At 49.9% G+C, this 21965-nt stretch overlaps 1 protein-coding gene across 1 annotated transcript; it reads right to left on the bottom strand.

Moving 5' to 3' along the window:
- On the bottom strand, positions 1–14952 carry SLC15A3 (solute carrier family 15 member 3). The gene is made up of 8 exons (XM_027532851.1): positions 14360–14952; positions 10651–10940; positions 6707–6854; positions 4930–5040; positions 3944–4112; positions 1674–1832; positions 694–849; positions 1–217 (listed from the first exon to the last, which is right to left on the bottom strand). Exons 1-8 carry the CDS (start codon positions 14915–14917, stop codon positions 63–65), a joined length of 1746 nt encoding a protein of 581 aa, XP_027388652.1. The 5' UTR covers positions 14918–14952; the 3' UTR covers positions 1–62.
- Positions 14953–21965: the final 7013 nt, after the last annotated feature.

The following is a 21965-nucleotide window of genomic DNA, read 5'->3' as shown; positions in this document are numbered from 1 at the left end:
CCGGGGACTGCTGCTGTCTGTGTTGGGGGAAGAGAGGCGCGGGTGGGGCATGGGGGCCCTGTTCAGCCACTGTCCCTCCTGGGACAGCTTTGGGGGGCTGGGCCCTTGGCTGCCCTCTCATAGCGATCAGCGATAATGATGAACAGCAGGGCTGCTGCAGCCTGAATGCCGGCCAGCAGGAAGAAGTAGAGGTCCATTCGGCATTTGTTGATATTCCCTGGAGAAAGGAGGGGTTGGCGTTTGGGTCAGGGTGGGGCTCTCCTGAGGCTGGCAGCTGAAGTCACAGTGGGCAATGGGTGGGATCTGAACACACTGGGCAGATGATCCTCTAGCACTGGGCTGCCCTGGGTGTTTCCTGTGGCGTCTACAATGTCCTGTTAGCTGGCTCTTCTTTCAGGGGCTTAAAACAGACCAAGAAAGGTGACCCTTAACTAGACTGGCAGGGTTCCAGAAGCAGGAAGCCGCCTTGGAGGTCTGCTGAGTTCAGACTCCTTTTGGATAGTTAGGGTCATGGAGGCCCATGGAGGGGAGGCCATGCTGTGGGCGGTGGGCTAGGTTTGGGCTCTAACCTCGTTCTCCTGAGTCTAACGTGCCATTACCTTCTGCCTGGGGTCAAAGCACTTCGCAGTTGACACCCCCTTTCTAAGCCTCCTTCCAACCGTGTCCCATTCCCGGGGAGCCCCCCAGACTCACCAGTATCCTCCGGGCAGTACAGCCAGCCCCCTGGCAGTGACAGTAGTGCCACCAGGCTGGAGCCCAGTAGCGAGCCCACCCCGGACAGGCAGAAGAAGATGCCCATCAAGGCGCCCTGCATGGAGCGTGGGGCCTCTGAGTATGCAAACTCCAGGCCTGCAGAGAGGGAGGAAGGGTTACCCAAGGGGCTGGGGGAGGAGCAGAGAACAGGCTCAGGCCCCAGCCTCCTGGGCCACAGCCCCCACCCCACCCTCACCAAGCCTCCCTCCTGGCCTCCCCCGGATGGCCCCTTGCCTCTGCCCGGCTCATCTTCCCTGTCTGGACATGTCCTCCTGGCTGCTCCCACACTGCTGTCTCCCCTCTGCCCCTTCCTCCTGGGTCTCCCACTTCAGTGATGGCACCGCTGAGCCAGCCCGGCCTTCACCCTCTCTCTCCCCAACCCTCTCTGCCCAGCTTTCACATCATCACCACATCATTTTGATTCAACCTCAGAAGTCTCTTCCCAAAGTCTGTCCCCGCCCCTGTTCCCTCTGCCCTGGGCCACATGAACAAAGGGAGGGCAGAGAGGACCCCCGTCTGCCCAGGGGCCTTGGAGACGGACTCGTGGAGAACACGGCAGTTAGACAGGGAGGGGAAGTCTTAGACTGAAGGGGAAATGGGAGTTCACATCCAATCTGTGAAATAGGGAGGTAGAGGGGACAGCAAGTGCAAAGACACAGAGGGTGGGGAACATGGCACCAGGGGGACTGCAGGGAAGTTGGGTATGGGAATATCTTATTCACCTCTAATCCCCACTGGGATTAGTGCTGACAAGTCCCCACTGGGTGACCGCAGCCCTGCTCAGAAGGTCCTGCCTGCCTCCACGAAGACAAGCTCCAGAGGCTAAGCCCGTGAAACCTCTTACTTCAAGGCACCACCAGGCAGAGCCCATCACCTGTGCAAGAGCAGGGTGGGGGTGGGGGTGGGGGGGTCCAGGGTACCTGCGATGCTGGCAAAAATCTCACTGATCCCGATGAGCAGGTACTGAGGGGTCTGCCACCAGATGGACAGTGGTGCTGCGTAGTATGTGTCCTGCCCAATCTGCTGGGACACAGTCTGGTTGTGATTGATGTATTCTAAACGCTTCATCTCCAGGACTCCTGGTGGCAGAGAGAAGGAATACAGTCAGATCCACTGTAGGCAGCTTGTGCTAAGTCTCTTCAGTCATGTCCAACTCTTTGCGACCCCATAGACTGCAGCCCACCAGGTTCCTCTGTCTGTGGGATTCTCCAGGCAAGAATACTGGAGTGGGTTGCCATGCCCTTCCTCAGGGAATCTTCCCAACCCAGGGATGGAACCCATGTCTCTTATGTCTCCTGCATTGGCAGGCAGGTTCTTTACCATTAGCACCACCTGAGAAGCCTTTAGGCAGCTTTGCCCATGACAGAGCTTGGCAGGTAGCGTGTATTCCCTAAGTAGCTAGTGATTGACCAGGCATCAGGTAAGGAAATTAATACTGGCCCTCCAACTATTCCCTTTTTGCCTTAGCTGCTAGGAAGCTCAGAACTCGATTTTGCACTCAATAACAGTAACAGCTCTTATTAATTGAGAGCCTGTTATGGGTGAGACACCTAGTATGCATTCTTGTAAATGAGAAAGAGAACTTTAAGCAATCAGCCCCAAGTCACAAAGCTGATAAGTAGTTGGGGCTGTGCTTGTGCCTCAGTGTGTCTGGTTTCAAAGCTGGCCCGTTTCCCATGCTATCACCTGACTCCTCTGCTGCAGCATCAAGTATTACAGCAGCATTTCTAACCTGGCTTTCAAGTTTATTTTCTCTCCCTTCATTGCTTAGGAGACAGCTGTGCTCTCATGGAATGAAAACCATTTATGTAATTAAGTGACTTGGGTTCCAGTCATGGCCCTGCCACTGGTTAGCTGTGTGACCTTGGGCCAATCACTTAACCTCTCTGAGACCCAGTACTTTCATGCAGGAGGCTCAGTGGCAATAAATCCACCTGCAATGCAGGAAACTGGTTAGATCCCTGGGTTGGGAAGATCCCCTGGAGAAGGTATTGGCTACCCACTCCAGTATTCTTGTCTAGAGAATCCCATAGACAGAGGAGCCTGGTGGGCTACAGTCCATGGGGTCGCAGAGTTGGATATGACTGAGCGACTGAGCACGCACACAGGAATAAAAATCCCAGGATTCTTGTGAGGGTGATATAGGACAAAATTTACCAAAGTACCTAGTTGAAAAACAATCTAGTTTGGTTTTCATCCTTTCATCCTCCAGTAAACAAACACAATACTGTTTACTGAGCTTTAATTCCTCTGGCTCCTACTTATGATCCAGGCATGGTGCTGAGTGATTTACTGACTTCATCTTGTTTAATCCTCACAACACTCCTGTTAGACCACATTCCATGAGGGCAGAGCCCAGGCCCTGCATAGTGTCTGAATGAATTACTCTCTCCTTTTTAAAGATGAAGTTCAGAGACACTAAGAAACTTCAGGATCATTATGTCACAAAGTGAAAGGGTTGAGGTCAGTACAGTAGCATGCAAAGCTTCTTTTATCAGAGCCCTTTCTTGTAAGCAGCTTTGCAGCTTCAAATCCTTTTGAAATGGAAGAAAGAAGAGAATAAATAGTAAATACTTTTTGAAAAAAGTCCCCCAACCACTGAACAGCTGTGTGTCTTTGGAAAACACATTCTACACACTTATTGAGTACCTATGTTCATTATTCATGTTGTTGTTCAGTCGCTCAACAAAGTATGTCCAAGTCTTTGCGACCCCATGGACTGTAACCTGCCAGGCTCCTCTGTCCATGGGATTCTCTGGGCAAGAATACTGGAGTGGGTTGCCATGCCCTTCTCCAGGGGATCTTCCTGACCCAGGGATCAAACGTGGGTCTCCCACATTGCAGGCAGATTCTTTACCATCTGAGCCACCAGAGAACCCCTCATTATTCATAGCAGTGAATAAAAAAAGAAAAAAAAAAATTCCCTGCCTTCAGGGGGCTTACATCCCACTGGGGAAAATCTTTTTTCCTCTCTTGACCTGAGCTTCCTCATCTGTCAAAAATGAGAGGAGGCTGGACTCAAGGAGGAGGGTCTCTTTCAGTTCACATCTTCCAGAAACCAAGACTGGCACCCACAGGTGGAGGGTGTACTTGGCCCAGACCCACAGCTCCAGCATCAGCCCCTGGGGGAACCAGCCTCCCTCCAGCCCCAGACAAAGGCCATCCCACTCCCCCAGGCCCTACACTGCACCTGCCACAATGACCGAAGTGAAACCAAAGAACATCCCCAGGGCCATCTTCTGCAGAGCCGAGGGAAGCAGCTTGCAGCGCAGCAGTAAAGGGTCAAGCAGGTGGTCCTTTACAGGCACCAGGATCAGCAACACCACGACATTGGCCAGGAGCAGCCAGGCTTCTGGGATCTGCAAGAAGAAACCAAGAGGGGCAGGTGAGCAGAGCAGAAGGAGCTCGGACTGGGGTCGGCAGACCTGGACTCCATCCAGACTGTCCCTGCGTGACCCGGAGTCAGTTTGTTCCCCTCCCCTGAATGCACACTCCTCGGCTGTGCAACTAGGGAATGGATTAGATCAGGGATGGCAAACAGCTTCCTTTAACTTCTATCAGTTGGCTGTGGCTGCCTGGAACATTCATGGGCTCAGCATGATAGAATGTCGAGATTGATTAGTGATGTCTGCCATGGGCAAGGCATGAGGTTTAGTAGCAAATATTCAGTTAGCCAAAAAGTCCATTGGAGTTCTTCCATAAGGTGTTAACAGAAAAACTTGAACAAACTTTTTACGCACCTAGTATGTCATTTATCTGCCATATAGCTCTCATTATTATGAAGAGTCTTTGATTTTAAGAGTCTCTGAGATGGCAAGGAACTGGTTTGGAAAGTTCTGGTGCAAGGCAGAGATCTGAGTATCTGGGGGTTCCAGAGAGGGAGCAAGTGAGGAAGAGATGAGGATGCCCCGAGTGTGTCTGATCTGAGGGTCTGGTGCAAACTGGGCAGTGAGGGCCACTTCAGAGCAGCAGTGGAGTGAAGCCGGCCTGAAGTCTTGTACAAGCTACAGCTGAGCTTAGGGGCAGGATGCCTGGACCTCCAGGTGCATTTTCTGTATTCCAAGGATGCTCTGCCACTGGGGGACGGGAGTGTGGAGGCCGCTTCAGTCTTCCTTTTCTCAGAGGAATCCCCCAGCCTGGCCCGAGATCGGGGCTGAACGCACATGTGTCTCTCACCTTGTAGACACTGCCCTGGGCTCTCAGAGCCTCGGATCTGTTGGTAGGGCAGTTGGGGAAGATGTTCGGGATTTGGAGGTGAAGACCTTGCAGGACGTAAGTGGACTGCATCTGTCAAGAGAGCTAGAGGTGAGGCTGGAACAGAGCTGGCCACCTCACCTCCACCCCAGGATGCTCCTAGCTCCAAGTCAGGCACTCCTCTGCAGCAGTACAGGGTGGCCAGGCAGCTGTCCCCTTTCCTAGTCTCAGGGAGAAGAGACTATACCACCCTCCTCGCTCCTGGGGAGCTTCCGTCACTCTGTTCCCAGGCCTGAGGGCTACGTGCCTAGCTTTGCTCCAGAGCCGGGGTCCCAGCTGGTCTGGCTCATGTTCATGTCTCCAGGGCCAGCATAGAGTACTCGTGGATAAATGTTTGTTGACATGGGTAAGATAATGACATGGCTGGCCACATGGGGAGCTCTTATCTGACACTGAAGCCAAGCTGAGTCACACATGTTGACACAACTGGGGATGCATAGCCACTGATCCACCAGAGTGTCCCTGGACACAGCGGCAGGAGCAGACTCCAGGGGGCCCTGCCATCCCAGGTGTTACCCTGTTAGTTGCTCTGTGAGGGAGGGGGATCTGATAGAATCCCACAGAAGGGCCGGGGGCAGCAGAGGGCCCTTGGGTTGACCAAGGCAGCAGCTATTTGCTGACTGGTTATGGAAGGATGTCAGTGTTCTAACAACTGGTGTGACTGGGGATCACCATGGACACACAACGTCCCATCACAGACAGTTTCTGCCTCTGTGCTGTCCCCAAGTAGCAGGCTGACCCCGAACGACCCCCATCTTCTGCATCTCGAAACAAGACTCCTAGAAAGCAGATGTGGGGCCTGGGGCTTAGAGACTGGAGTTCGTTGCCCACCCTCCACATACCCACACACTTTGCGGGGCGGGAGAAAGCAGTGGTTCTCAAACCTCGCTGAGAATTAGCATCATCTGAGAAGTTTATTACACTACAGACTCCCCTAGCAATTCTCTTTCACAAATCTGGGGGTGAGACCTGGGAATCTGTATATTTTTAAAAAACTCTGCAGTGGATTCTGAGGCAGAGCCAGGGCTGGGAACTTCTGTTGCAAAGCACTTGAGGTGCTGAGCTTGTCTCAGACTTGCTGTAGGGTCTCAGGTAACTGACCCACCTTCTCTGGGCTTTCATTGCCAAGTCGGAGAATCAGAATGCTTCAGAGCTGTCTGACCTCTAGTCTAACATAAGAAACTGAGGCTGGGAGGGATGGGGTGATTTATTCAGTCACTGGGCCTCAGACCCGTCTCCAGAGCTCCTTGTGCACTCAGGGAATGTAATTATTGGGACAGCTTTGCATCAAGGCCCACCTGGCTGCTACAGGCAGCAGTTCACTTTGTGAGGCCCTCTCCCTGCAGTTCACTTTGTAAGCCCTTTCCCCATTCCACAGGGGAGATGGGGGGAGGGGCTGGTAGCTCAGATGGTAAAGAATCCTCCTGCAATGCAGGAGACGGGGGTTCGATCCCTGGGTTGGGAAGATCCCCTGAAGAAGGAAATGGCAACCCACTCCAGTATTCTTGTCTGGAAAATTCCACGGACAGAGAAGCCTGGTAGGTTACACAGCCCATAGAGTTCTAAGAGTTGGACATGACTTAGCGACTGAACCACACTACCCTCATTCCATGTGTCCAGAGCATCTATGGTGAGAGATGAGACTACTAAGGGGCTTAGGGAGCCACTTCCTCTAGAGTGAAAGGGCAGAGGTGCTGACCTGGAAGTATACCATCCAATATGGCACCAAAGTCACCATGACGGGCAAGATCTTCACCAGCACCTGGAAGTTGGCGATGTCCTCTTGCGGGGAAGGGCCAGGCTGGGGAAACCTCTGGTCAGGCAGCAGCTGGGCACTGGAAGGGTCTCTAAGGGGCCAAAGAGGCAGCAGATTAAATGGCAGCTACTGTCACCACCACCATGGCTACCTTCCCACCTCCACCATCATCCCCTACTTTAATCCCATTCCCCTATCACCAGTTATCACAACCATCATCTAGGAAATCACTGCCCTCCTCTCCTCCACTCCACCATCAGCATCACTTTCACCGACATTATCAACATTTGCACCCCTATCAGCATCCCAGGGACGGGGGAGCCTGGTGGGCTGCCGTCTCTGGGGTCACACAGAGTTGGATACGACTGAAGCGACTTAGCAGCAGCAGCAGCACCATCATTAATACGGTGACCACAGTCACCAAAGCAATCTTCTCCATGGAATTCGCATTCCTATCACCATTAATTTTTTTTTTTTTTTGGTGTTGGCATTGCCACTGTCAATATGATCACTATCAACCCTGAAGCAGAGGTGGTGATCAAGGCTCATTCCATCCTAGAGTGTCAGCCTCTTGGGTCCTGGGGGAAGTAAGACCAGAGGCTGTGGCAGGCAGAGTCCTGGGGGATTTTTCCACTCATAGCGTTGATTTGCCTGGGAATCAGGGAAGCCCCCGTTCATGCCTGACTCAGGGAAAGAGGCATTACAATTTGAGACAATCCAGTTCCCCAGGTGTGGTCTCCAAGCCCATCCTCCTTAACAGGCAACATGAGAGCCCTCTCTCTACAGACCAAGGAATGGAGAGGTAGGGGTGGAGGGGACATTATTAGGAAGCAGGAAAGATCAACTTTTAGCCTTTGCCCTTTGTCTTGAGAAGTTTCTAATCCCTTTTTACCTAAGAGCCTTGGCTCATCCTTTGAGATGCCCAAAGGGCCCATACCAGTGCGGTGTGATGGCCATCGTAAGCTTCTCCCCTCCCAGTTTGTGATGCCGCTTCTTGGCTGAGAGACGGAGTTTATCTGCCCTGCCCTTGAATCTGAGCAAGCCTGTGACTGTGCTAACCAACAGACTGAGGAAGAAGTGACGCTCTGGGACGCTGAAACTCCAAAAGGCCTTCAAGGGACACGGAGCTTCCGCTTCCTGCCCTTTGGGACATTTTCTTTTGGCATGCTTCCTTTCTTTCCTAGCCCAAACACCTTGCTGCCCGGGGGTGAGGCCACACAAAGGGGAACCAAGGTGCGCTTGCTGACTGTCAACATCAACGTCAACTGCCAACCAGGAATGTGAGCTGTCTTGGATGTTCTAACCCTTACAAGTCCCCATGTGACTGCAGCCCCCATGACAACACAAGAAGCAGAACTACCCAGGTGAGCCCAGTGAACCACAGGATTTTGAGAGGCAAAAAAGGTGGTTGCTTAAGACACTAAGTTCTGGGGTGGTTCGTTAGGCAGCAATGGATCATTCAAACAAAACCTTACAGCAATGTACCAGGTTGGGAGAAAGCATGCTGTATACCTTTTCTGTCTAGATTCCATGGATAGGAGCTATAACTGGGTCCACGGTCTAGAGACAGGTTTGCTTAGCATAAGTAGTCAATAAACTCAGGGAAGAGAGGGGCAAAAGGCAGCCATTGTGCATATGCGAGGTTATTCAGAACTTTCCTCCCTTCTTGTTGCTTACTCAGTCGTGTCTGACTCTTCGCAACCCCATGGACTGCAGCATCCCAGGTTTCCCTGTCCTTCACCATCTCCCGGAGTTTGCTGACTCATGTCCATTGTGTAGCTGGTGATGCCATCCAACCATTTTGTCCTCTGTCATCCCCTTCTCCTCCTGCCTTCAGCATCAGTCCTTCCAATGAACGTTCAGGGTTGATTTCCTTTAGGATTGACTGGTTTGATCTTCTTGCAGTCCAAGGGACTCTCAAGAGTCTTCTCCACCACCACAGTTCAAAAGCATCAATTCTTCAGTGCTCATCCTTCTTTGTGGTCCAACTCTCACATCTGTACATGACTACTGGATAAACCATAGCTTTGACTATACGGATCTTTGTTGGCAAAGTACTGTCTCTGCTTTTTACTATGCTGTCTGGGTTTGTCATAGCTTTTCTTCCAAGGAGCAAGCATCTTTTAATTTCATGACTGCACTCACCACCTGTAGTGATTTTGGAGCCCAAGAAAATAAAGTCTGTCACTGTTTCCATTATTTTCCCATCTATTTGACCTGAAGTGATGGAACTGGATGCCATGATCTTAGTTTTTTAAATGTTGAGTTTTAAGCCAGCTTTTTCACTCTCCTCTTTCACCTTCATAAGAGGCTCTTTAGTTCCTCTTTGCTTTCTGCCATAAGCGTGGTGTCATCTGCATATCTGAAGCTATTGATATTTCTCCCAGCAGTCTTGATTCCAGCTTGTGCTTCATCCAATCTGGTATTTCTCATGATGTACTCTACATATAAGTTAAATAAGGAGGGTGACAATATACAGCCTCGATATTCTCCTTTCCCAATTTTGAACCAGTCTATTGTTCCATGTCTGGTTGCTTCTTGGCCTGCATACAGGTTTCACAGGAGGCAGGTAGGGTGGTCTGGTATTCCCATCTCTAAGAATTTTCCAGTTTGTTGTGATCCACACAAAGGCTTTAGTGTAGTCAATGAAGCAGAAGTAGATGTTTTTCTGGAATTCTCTTGTTTTTTCTATGATTCAACAGATGTTGGCAATTTGATCTCTGGTTCTTCTGCCTCTTCTAAATCCAGCTTGAACATCTGAAAGTTCACAGTTCATGTACTGTTGAAGCCTGGCTTGGAGAATTTTGAACATTACTTTGCTAGCATGTGAAATGAATGCAATTGTGCAATAGTTTGAACATTCTTTGGCATTGCCCTTCTTTGGGACTGGAATGAAAACTGACCTTTTCCAGTCCTGTGGCCACTGCTGAGTTTTCCAAATTTGCTGACATATTGAGTGCAGCACTTTAACTGCATCATATTTTAGGATTTGAAATAGCTCAACTGGAATTCCATCACCTCCACTAGCTTTGTTCATACTGATGCTTCCTAAGGCCCACTTGACTTTGCACTCCAAGATGTCTGGCTCTGGGTGAGTGATCACACCATCATAGTTATTTGAGTCATTAAGATCTTTTTTGTATAGTTCTTCAGTGTATTCTTGCTACCTCTTCTTAATATCTTCTGCTTCTGTTAGGTCCATACTATTTCTGTCCTTTATTGTGACCATCTTTGCATGAAATGTTCCCTTGGTATCTCTAATTTTCTTGAAGAGATCTCTAGTTTTTCCCATTCTATTGTTTTCCTCTATTTCTTTGCTTTGTTCACTTAGGAAGGCTTTCTTAACTCTCCTTGCTTTTCTTTGGAGCTCTGCATTCAGATGGGTATATCTTTCCTTTTCTCCTTTGCCTTCTGCTTCTCTTCTTTTCTCAGCTATTTGCAAGACCTCCTCAGATAACCATTTTGCCTTGTTGCATTTCTTTTTCTTGGGGATGGTTTTCTTCCCTTGGGAAAAGAAACTGGTTTGGCTGACTTCTTAGTCTTTCTTACACTTAATATCAATGTGGTATAGAATTCTGTCCCAAGTGCCTTCACTGTACAATCATCTCCACAGCCACCACCTCTGCTGCCATGGTCAGCATTTATTGCCAGAAGTTATTGTCACTGATAACCCATCATCCCTATATCCATCACTTCCATCACTGTCAAGACTGTTAACATCCTCATACCTTCTACAGTTAGTCCCCTGTCAACTTTACCACCCCCCATCTCCATCACCCTCCTCAGGCATAGAGGTGCCCATCATCATGAAGGGCTACCACTGGAGCTGATCCAGAGTATCTTTAAACTGGACCACCCGGCCCCTCCCCCCAGAGCCCCCTCCTCACCTGGCAGAGTGTCGGTGCCACAGTCGGGGACAGCAGTTTTGGAGAGCAAGTTTGAGCATGGAGGACACTTGGCTGCCTGTGGGTGGTTTGATGATGAAGCTGGGGGTGGCAAAGAGGAAGATGAAGAAGGCCAGGCCCACACAACCCACGACGATGCTGTAGCCCAGCAGGAAGCTGATGTTCTGTTGGATAAAGGCCACCACCAGCAATGACAGCATGGCACCCACATTGATGCTCCAGTAAAACCAGTTGAAGAAGCGGCGGCTGGCATGGCGGCCAAGATCCATCACCTGTAAAGCAGGGGTAAGAGTGAGGGCCAAGGAGGTGTGGTGGCACCCTGCCATGACATACTCTCTGTGACTGCATGACCCTCCTACAGAGACACTTCTTCCATCAGTGGGTGGGCATTCTGGCACTTTCCTAATCCCTGATCACTAAGTAGATGCTCAATAATATTTGTCGAATGAATGAATAAACCCTTCCCTTGGGAGTCACTCGTTAATGATAAGGACATTTTGGCGCAGCTGTTTCTTCATGCCCTTGACACACATTGCTTTTTTATTGTCACTAAGTGGTGCACACAACAGATGTCTCTGATGCCACTTTGTTCATTTCTAGCTGATTTATCCTTTTGTGTTTGAGCAGACCATAGTGTGCATAACCTTCATAGTCAGAAAAAAGCCAGTCAAGATCTCAGGTCTGCTCCACATTATTAAATATGATTCATGTGTATTACTGGAAGAACCAAAGTCCAATGGAGAATTTCCTCTGCAGTTTGGAGATGCAAATAGAGTTTTCTATTGTGCCCCCACCCCCACTTGCCTCCCAGTCAAACAAAGTTGGCATAATCAGGGAAAGCAGAAGTGATCCTAGATGCAGCCCCAAGAGCAGACTTTGGCCTGATTTAAAAAAAAAAAAAAAAATTCAGGCCCCCCAGCAAGGGCAGAAGGGCTGAAAAATCTTTACCCAGGGTTTGGATCAATCTGCGACAGCCAAGCCCCAGGCCCACTTCCGGTCTGCTGGCTCGGATCAACTGTACTGGCAGCTGTCCTGCTCCTAGATCCTGGTCCACAGATTCTGACTCAGCAGGTCTGGGGCAGGGCCCAGACATCTGAAATCTGAAAAAGCAGTGAGCTCTGGAAGTCACCTCTCTAAATAAGCAATTCTGTACTCCATCACCCCTTCAACAACTCCCCAAATCTCAGAACCTATCATTCTTCTTCTACCCAGAGATACATATATCCATTAGCTAAGCAGATTTTATCAAGCTTTAACTTCTGTGATTGCACTAGGAAAAAGATAACTAGGTATTTTGTTCCTTTTTCAAATGTAAGATTACAGTTCACACAGATGCATTTAAAACTGCATCCCTTTGGAGATTTTGAGGGATCCTCTTGGCAATAAAGAGGGAAAGGCCTGTCCACTCACTGAAAATCCTTGCTGTAGACTTTTAAGCAGAAAATCGAATAAGTCCCATAACGAGCAGTCACTCCATTTATTAACTGGATGTAAATGAATATGACAATTGCAACTCTAAGGGGAAGAGCAGACAGCCCATTCAGGATATAAATGAGTTCTCCCAAAATGAGCAGCCACTTTGTTGAGAATGATGGATGGCCCGTTCTGAAACCAGCAAGTGTGTTAAAACACTTGGCTCCTATGTATGGCTGTTCTGCCAGATGATGCCAACCCTTCCTACCCTCAAGCCCATCTGACTGCCCCCCCTGAATTCTGCAACAGCCTCCTCACTGCTCTGGTGTGCCCACTCTTGTGACCCCCATCAACTGTCTACCTGTGGCCAGAGCCATTTTAAAGAACTCAAATCTAATCATGTCCATCCCTGCCTCAAATCATTTTAGTGTTTCTGAACTGCCCTAGGGGTCAGGCCAGACCCCTAGGCAGTCTTTCAGCCTGGCCCGGCCCCACCCAAAGTCCATGCTGCCCAGTGGCCGAGCCTCTGAGAGGTCAGTTCTGCCACCAAGAGGTGGGAGAGACAGGAGGCAGTAGATGGCTGAGGCCCTCTGGAGGTCAATGAGGTCAAGGCACACATTAAGGGCACCTGGGGATGGGGTGGGATGTCAGTGAAGAGGAGAGTTAAGGGAAGATGAGAGATTCCCAGTGGCAAATTTTGGGAGTCTCCTGGTCTGAAGGAAGGTCAGTGGGGGCTGAGAAATGGAGAGGGCTGTCCTGGGGGCACTGAATCCCCCATCACCAAAGGAATCCAAACAGGCTGGGTGAGTCACTCCTTGGCAAGGACACTGGAGACTATGTTGGATGCTGGACTGTGGATGACAGCTGGATGCAATGATGCTTTCTAAAATGTCCCCTTTCTGAATGTAACACATGTAATTAAAGAGCATTTTAAAACAGACAGTTAGGTAAAAAAAGTGTAACTAACTAGTCCAGCATCCTGTTCCCACTACTGTTACAATTTTTCCCAGTTTCTTCCTTTTGTAGACACCTGGTCTTTTCACATGGCTGTGATCATATTCTGTATGCAGTTCTGCATTGCTTTTGCTCATTAACATTGTAAGTGATTTTTTTCAAATCATGTTACATATTTTAAAAAATTACTGTCTAACATCCCACTGAGTAGAGCTATCAAAATACAGCTGTGCTATTAGGTATTTTTCTAGCAGTCATGTACAGATGTGAGAGTTGGACCATAAAGGAGGCAGAGGCCCCAAGAATTGATGCTTTTGAACTGTGGCGCTGGAGAAGATTCTTGAGAGTCCCTTGGACTGCAAGGAGATCAAACCAGTCAATCCTAAAGGAAATCAATCCTGAATATTCATTGGAAGGACTCATGATGAAGCTGAAGCTCTAATACTTTGGCAACTTGATGCAAAGAACTGACTCATTGTAAAAGATACTAATACTGGGAAAGATTGAGGGCAGGAGGAGAAGAGGGGAACAGAAGATGAGATGGTTGGATGGCTTCACTGATTCAATGGAGATGAATATGGGCAAACTCCGGGAGATAGTGAGGGACAGGGAAGCCTGGCGTGCTGCAGTTCATGGGGTTGCAAAGAGTCAGACACGATTTGACAACTGAACAACAATAAATCAGGTGATTACTCATTCAGTTAGCAAATATCTATTGAATTTCTCCTATGTGCCATCTTCTGTCCAAAAGGGTACAGAAACAGGCTCAGTAGTTAGGATATTGGCCCAAGTGCTGAGGGTTCATGAGCGGCAGAGCTAAGATGTGAACAAATAGGTCTGACTCCACCTCTGCCACAGCTGGCAGTAAAAGGCTTGCTCCTCTTGCAGCCCCCAGATGGCTATAACACACAAAGCTGGGGCTCCTGATGGGGCCAGAAGTCCGGGTAGCCGTATCCTCCTTTTGAGCTGCTCTCTATGAGACCTTGGAAAGGTTGATTAATGTCCTGTAACCTCAGTGTCCTCATCTGTAAAATGGGCATAATCCACCTACCTACCCTGTAAGTAGTTCAGAGGATGAAATGAATTAAAACACGGAAAGTGACACATCGTCAAAGGCCAACTAAGATTGTCGCTATTGTTGTCGTTTTAGTTGTTGGAATAAGCAAACTCCGACTCCCCACCCCCCACCCCAGCTTCTTTCAAATAAGGAAACTGGACCCATGGAGGGGAAGTGGTTTGTCCAAGGTCACGCCGGCAGTCGTAGCCTCCTGACTCCCAGATCCCTCCCTCTCCCCGCCATACTCCCCGGCCCTCTGCCACTCACCTGGTCGGCCCCAAAAGAGGTGAGGTTGCTCCTGACGGAGCTGGCGGCCAGGGCGAGCAGCAGCAGCGCCGCGTAGAGGGTGGGCGCGCAGTAGGTGGCGCGCCAGGTGTACTGGCATCCGGGCGAGGGGCAGGCGGGCTCCAGGTGCGCGGAGGGCATCTCTCCGCAGAAGGAGCTGCGGCCGTCGGGGAAGGCGGTGGAGGCCAGCAGGCCAGAGGCGGCCAGGTAGAGCAGCAGGCTGAGCACGATGGCGCGGTAGCGGCCCAAGTACACGTCGGCCAGCCAGCCGCCCACGGGCGCCAGCAGGTAGGAGGCGCCCAGGAAGACAAGCGCGGCGCGGGACGCCTGGTCGCCCGCCCAGTTGAGTTCGGCGCTGTTCAGGTAAAGCACGAGGTTGCCCGCGACGCCGAAGAAGGCGGCGCGCTCCAGCATCTCCACCAGCAGCACCGCGGCCGCCGCGGCCCGCCACCACCGACGGGGCCTCCGCGGCCTGCGCGCCAGGAGCGGCTGGCGTTCCTCCGACTCCCAGGTCGCCCGGGGGGCGCTCGGCCCGGGCATCCTGGGCCCTCTGCGGAGCGACTCGGACCCACCCCCTCCCCCGCCGAACCCCCGCCCCTCCCCCGTCCGAGTCCCTCGCCCCTCCCCTGCGGCCTCACTCCTCTCCTCCCTTCCCTCCTTTCTCACCCCCTTGGGGTCCCCCTTCCTCTCCCTTTCCTCTTCTTTGCTCCCGCGTCCCCTCTCCCGGTCTTTCTCGCCCCCACGGGGCCTGGGGGGCTACCCGGATTCTACCTCTTTGCTCCCTAACTCTCACCTCTCCCCTCCTGCCGCCCCTAACTCTTCCTCCTGCCTTCAGTCATCCTCACTGCCGACCCTTTTTCTCGCCTCTGCTCTGCCCCTCCCCCTCCTTTCCTGTCTGTTTCCCCGGTTGGCTGCCTTTTCTTAACCGTTGTTCCTTTCCCTGACGACACCTGGCCTGCACTCCGGGGAGAGGGGTCCTCACGGGGCCTGCCTCTGCCTCCACCGCCCGCTGTCTCCTCCCCCGCCTCCCGTCCCAAGACTGTAAGCCTGTCCCCTCCTCCCGGCCCTCCGGGCCCCTCTCCCTCCGAGCTCAGCCTCGGTCCGGCTCTCCGCTTCTTGAGAAAGTCGGGGAGCCCCTAGCTTCCCCTTTCGCTGCTTCTGTGGCCCGGGCTGCATCACATGGTGCCCCGGGGCTGTTTAGGAGAAGCGAAAGCCTGGGTCACACGGACCCTGCCTGCCCAGCTTTCTAAAACCTCCCTTCCCCGCCCATCACCCTCTTTCCCAGTTCTGCCCACTTTTCTGGAAGCTGGAGGAATGTTTTCCCATCTTTCACTTTCATTTCTCCCTCGGATCCCACTTTCGCTGCATCCTCTTCCAGTCACTTCCAAAACTAGAGATACAGAACCAGAAAGGCAGCCTGTATCGGTTGGTCCTACTCTCCCACTTAGTGGATGCGGAGACTGAGGCCCCCATGGAAGGGCGAGGAAGGAAGGTCTGGGAATGACTGATTATGGTAGCTGAACTAGGGGTAAACCACTGACCGGTCTCTTGAGAGACACAGGAAGCTCTCAAATGCAATTCAGATTGTGCAAAAGCTATTGTGGAAAAGGAAGTGGGGGCACCTTCAAGAAGCTTGTTGCGCTGTAGAGGGCCCACAAGTGAGTTGAGATTGAGAGAGCCTGGCCTCAGACTAAATCAAAATCAGGCCTCAGCCCTCCCCTCCTCAGAGCCCTAAGAACCCTTGGATTAAAGGCCAGCCCTCACCCTGACCTAAAAGTCCCACGGCATCTGGCTGCTGCCCTGCTCCAACATCGCATAGCCTCACGTCCACTCACGTGCAGCCACACTGACCTTCTTTCTGTTCTCAGGCGCTGAGCCCCTTCCTGCCTCAGAACCTTGGTCTCTGCTCTTACCTCTGCCACACTGCTTCTCCTCCAGCTCCTTGCGTGACTGGTCTCTTCTCTTTATTTAGGTTTCAGCTGGAGTATCTCCTCTTCAGGAAGACCTTCCCTGGTTACCTGTCTAAGAAGTTGTCTACTGGATTCTCACCATCCTTTCTCTGTCTCATTGTCCCATTTTAATGTCTTCAGGGCACAGAATACTCGTTCAATGACTGGTTGTCTCCTCCAGTGGAGTAGAAGGAACCTGTTCCACTGGGTCAAGGAACTTGTTGAACCTCTTTAAAAAGATTTTGTCTTTTAAGAGTAGTTTTAGGTTTATAAGAGTATCAAGAGGATGGTACAGAAATTTCTTACACACCACTACTCTCACACTCACACATGCATAGCCTCCCCCATTATCAAGATCACTCACCAGAATAATACTTTTTTTTTATTAAACCAAGGATGAACCTACATTGAAGTATTTTAGTCACCTGGAGTCTATAGTTTACTGTAGGGCTTATTCTTGGTGCTGTATGTTCTGTGAGTCTGAACAAATATATAATGACATGCATCCATCATTATAGCATCACACAGTATTTTCACTGTCCTACAATTCCTCTGTGTTCTGCCGATTCATCCCCACCCCACTCCTCAAGCCCTGGCAACCTCTGGTCCTTTTTATTGTCTGCATAGGTTTGCCTTTTCTGGTATGTCATATAGTTGGAATCATACAATATGTAATTTTTACAGATTGGCTTCTATCACTCAGTAATATGGCATTCAAGGTGCCTCCATACTTTTTCAAGGCTTGATATTAATAACTCATTTCTTTTTAGTGCTAAATAATATTCCATTGTCTAATGGACCGTGAAAGTGAAAGTGGAGTCGCTCAGTTGTGTCCAACTCTTTGCAACCCCATGGACTGTAGTCTACCACACTTCCATGGGATTTTCCAGGCAAGGGTACTGGAGTGGGTTGCCATTTCCTTCTCCAGAGTATCTTCCTGACCCAGGGATCGAACCCAGGTCTCCCGCATTGTAGGCAGACGCTTAACCATCTGAGCCACCAGGGAAGGTACAATGGACCATAGTGAACTTATTCATTCGTGTACTGAAGGACATGTTGGTTGTTTCCAAGTTTTGGCAACTATGAATAAAGCTGCTATTAATATCCACGTGCAGGTTTTTGTGTGGATGTACATTTTCAGCTTCTTTGGGTTAAAATTCAAGGAGCTTGATTGCTGGATCATATATCCAGCTGTTCCAGCACTATTTGTAGAAGACACTTGTCTAACTTTTCACTGTTTTAACCTAATGACTGACCAGTACTTTGTACTGGGTTATATAGTCTTGCATGCTTGCGAGCCTGCTTGGTCACTCAGTCATATCTGACTCTTTATGATCCCATGGACTGTTGCTCGTCAGACTCCTGTGTCCATGGGATTCTCCAAGCAAGAATACTGAAGTGGGTAGCCATGCTCTCCTTCAGGGGATCTTCCCAATCCATGGGCCGAACCCAGGTCTCCTGCACTGCAAGCAGATTCTTTACCATTTGAGGCATCAGGGGAGCCTACTATAGTCTCAGGAAGGCTCAAAGCTAAAATAAATGGAGTCTTGCAAAAGCTGTAGATGCCACAAAAAACTGGTTGTTCAAATTTTCTATCAGGCAAGAAGCCAAGCTTGTGATGGATGAGAAAAGCCCATGCAGGGATAAGAGTAATGGAGGGTGATGGAGAGAAAGCAGAGCTCTCCACCCAGGATTCAGCCACTTTAGTCAGGGGCAAGTGCTGTGGATGGGTTGGGCAGAGACTGGAGTCTCCTAGTCCCTCCCAGATAGTTGGGCTCTTCTGCCTCTACCTGGAGGACACTCAGGATCACCAGGATGTGGTGACAACATGCATGTCACATTCAGACTCTGTCCTCTCTTGACAAGGTCACTAGGGTGGCAGGTGTAACAAATGCCATCTTGGAGGGCTGAGCCTTGCAGATGAGAGTGTTGACCTGCCACCTGTGACCTTCAGGAGGAGGTGGATGAAAGGAAATTTCCTAAAAACAGTGTGGTGGGACCTCCTTGGTGTTCCAGTGGTTAAGAATCCACCGTCCAATGCAGGGCACGTGGGTTCGATCCCTGATCAGAGAACTAAGATTCCACTTCCCATGGGGGCAACTAAGCGCCCACACTGTAGCTACTGAGCCTGCGCACCTCAACGAGAAGCCCGTGTGCTGCAACTAGAGAAAGCCTGCAAGCCACAATGAAGAGCCTGCAAGCCACAAGTGATACCCAGAGCAGCCAAAATAAAAACAAATAGAAACCAACAATGTGGCTAGCAGAGAAGAACCAAGAGAAGAAAGCAGCAAACACACACACACAAAATGCCGGTTTTCCCTTGCTATCCAGTCTCTGTCCCTGAAGCATACAGGGGGCAGGAACTAGGATGGGGTGATGAGGGACCTAATTTGCTGGGTAGGGGTGATTTGTGTCCTGCAGACACTGGAAGTAGTGTTCTGAAGACAACCGTGACTACTTTCCCGGCGTGAGTCAACATTGATTACCTGTATAAAGGTCTGGAGAGCAGATTTTTAGTCTGAGGAGACTCAGAGCCCATGTCCATGTCCCATAAGCATATGTGGTTTGACCCAAATGGCATTTGGCCCCATGGTGCAAAGTTTTTGTTCTTGTTTTTATTTATTTATTTTTTTAATTAAAAAAAAAGTTTAAATTGAGTTGCATCCTTAAAAAATTCAGAAATGGTCACATGAAAATCAGGATTTCTGGGGACTTCCCTGGTGGTTCAATGGTTAAGAATTCACCTTCCAATGCAGGGGACGCAGGTTTGATTCCTGCATTGGAATTAAAATCCCACATGCTGCAGGGCAGCTAAGCCCTTGCTTTGCAGCAAAGAGCTTGTGAGCTCCAGCTGAGACCCCACACAGATTAATACATAAATTAACAGACTGATTTTTAAAAAAGAAAAGAAAATCAGGATTTTTGGCTGTTCTTGAAGTTAGGGAGAGTCTGGCAACTCTGGGCCCACAGGCTCAAATGGAGCCAAGTGGCAGTCCCCCACCCCATCTACAGAGCCCACAACTGAATCACTGGAGTGGCTCAGCAGATGCCTCCATCGGGGACTGCTGATGGAGCCTTTCATCTATGCATGGAGCCACAGCTACTGGTGAAGGTGACAAAGGGGAGGATGGCCGTGTCTGCAAGCTGGGGATATTTAGAGGCAGTGGCTTCACCTAGGCAACCCACTTCAGTATTCTTGCCTGGGAAATCCAATGGACAGAGGAGCCTGGCAGGCTATAGACCATGGGGTTGCAAAGAGTTGAATATGACTGAGCATGCATGCTCAGGGAAACTTAGAACACACACAGGAATCAAAATACACCTGGATGAAAGTGGAGAAGGGGCAGAGCAGAGGAAAGGACAGCAAAGCCCAGGGCGATTCCTGGATGCTGTGAAGGTGTCCACCCACAACAGCTTCCTATGCAGGGGTGGCCAAGCCCAGCACACCCTGGGGTGTAGCAGCACCTCAGGAATGGCCTGTAACCTGCAGCTGACTTGTTCGTGGGGACTCGCATTCCCCACTAAGTGGGTAGCAGCACATGGAAGGCCCTGGTTCTGTTGGGTTTTTTCAGGACAAGGTTGATAACTGCTGTTCCATTCCCATGACCACCAAGAGAGCCAGGGGCCTTTAAAGGAGTGGAACAGAGTGGATGCCTTCCCATGGCCATGAATGAAAGCACGACATTCCCAGGGCTGAAGGTCTGGCATGGATGCAGACTGGTCTGTGAATGGCCGTGGCCCCCAGGGGGCAGATGGAGTAGAGAATCCATCCTCCTGTTGTCTTCCTGTCCCCTGAGCACTCATGAGTGTGAACATCCATGGATTGAGGTTTGGGTTGGGAGGCAAAGCATCACAGATGATGTGCTGTGGTGTGCTTAGTCGCTCACTAGTGTCCGACTCTTGAGACCCCGTGGACTGCAGCCCACCAGACTCCTCTGTCCATGGCAATTCTCCAGGGAAGAATACTGGAGGGGGTTGCCATGCTCTCCTCCAGGGGATCTTTCCAACCCAACATTGCAGGCGAATTCTTTACTGACTGAACCACCAATCAAGTCTCCCCTGATTTCCCGAGGTTGGTTTAACCCTCAGAGTCCCCTGCAATGACTGGTGTCATAAGTGCCTATTTACTTGCTTTTTGTCCCACTGGACTAGAGACTTGGGGACAGGGATTGCATCTTCTTCACTTCTGTGTTCCCTGGTACCCTGCCTGGCACATGGTAAGCCCAACCTCTCCAAGGGAATATACCCTGGGATTGGACACCTGAGAAAAGGCTCTACTTTGACCTCTTTTTTTGTTTTAATATTTATTTATTTGGCTGCACGGGGTCTTAGTTGTGGCAGGTGGGATCTTCAGTCTTCATGGTGAAAACTCAGCATGAAAACTCTTAGTTTCAGCATATAGGATCTAGTCCCCTGACCAGGGATTGAACCCAGGCCCCCTCCATTGGGAGTGTGAAGTCTTAGCCACTGGATCACCAGGGAAGCCTCCTGTCTTGTCCTCTTAAGAGCTGTGTAATCTTCAGTAAGCTGTTTAACTTCTTCAGTTTCTTTATCTGGAAAATGGAGGAGAATAACAATACTTCCTACCTTCTAGAATTTTTTTTTAATGAACATCAAAATGAGATAACCTAGCACTGTGTTCATGTACAGTAAGAGCTCAGGAAATGTCTTCATTTTAATTAACTAATGAGTTAATTAAATACACATTTGGAAATTGCTTACTACATTCTGGGTGCTGTTCAAAAGGCTGAGGATATAGCAGTGAACAAAGCGGACACAAATCTCTGCCCTCATTGAGCTGATGTGTTGAGGGAGACAGACAACAAACAAATGAATAGAAGAGAATAGAATAAAACAGAATGGGATGTATTTAATGTCGCAAATAATAAAGGCTATAATGAAAAATAAAGTTGGATAAAGAGATAAAGTTGACCATGGAGGCTTCTTAGAGCATATGTAATAGTAATAATGTATTATAAATCATGGAGAAGGAAATGGCAACCCACTCCTGTATTTTTGCCTGGAAAATCCCGTGGATGGAGGAGCCTGGCAGGCTACAAACCAGGGGGTTGCAAAGAGTTGGATACAACTGAGCGACTTCACTTTCACTTTCATTATAAATCAGGGTTTCTCAACCTCAACACTATCGACACTTTAGGCTGGTTAATTCTTTGCTTTAGAGTTGTCCTGTGCATTGTGTCTCCTGCATTGCAGGTGAATTCTTTACCTGCTGAGCCATGGGGTTTCTCAGGTGGTGCTGGTGTTAAAGAATCTGCCTGCCAATGCAGGAGATGCAACAGACAGGGGTTCAGTCCCTGGGTTGGGAAGATCTCTTGGAGGAGAGCATGGTAACCCACTCCAATATTCTTGCCTGGAGAATCTCATGGACAGAAGAGCCTGGCGGACTACAGTCCATGTGTTTGGACACAACTGAGCACTTTCACACACACTGTGCCTTGTAGGGTATTTAGCAATATTGCTGGCCTCTATTAACAAGATGCTAGCTGAATCTTTCCCCCTCAGTTGTGGCAACAAAAATGTCTCCAAACATTTCTGTATGTCCCCGGGGGCCCCAATCATCCCTGATTGGGAACTATGGCCATAGATAGATGTCTGCTGTGAGAGGGTGTAGTGGGCTG

Source organism: Bos indicus x Bos taurus, chromosome 29 (assembly GCF_003369695.1).
Source record: "Bos indicus x Bos taurus breed Angus x Brahman F1 hybrid chromosome 29, Bos_hybrid_MaternalHap_v2.0, whole genome shotgun sequence".
Classification (NCBI taxonomy): Eukaryota; Metazoa; Chordata; class Mammalia; order Artiodactyla; family Bovidae; genus Bos; species Bos indicus x Bos taurus.
Note: the sequence above shows the minus strand (reverse complement) of the source record. Positions and strands in the feature narration are given on the sequence as shown.

Bases quoted from the DNA above. Each gene is read 5' to 3' on its own strand.
- SLC15A3 (XM_027532851.1), bottom strand. From the start codon at position 14,917: ATGCCCGGGCCGAGCGCCCCCCGGGCGACCTGGGAGTCGGAGGAACGC. The intron at 850-1,673 runs GTACCCTGGACC...CCCTCTCTGCAG, and splicing joins GATTTTTGCCAGCATCGCAG to GCCTGGAGTTTGCATACTCA. The intron at 218-693 runs GTGAGTCTGGGG...TCCTTTCTCCAG, and splicing joins GTACTGCCCGGAGGATACTG to GGAATATCAACAAATGCCGA.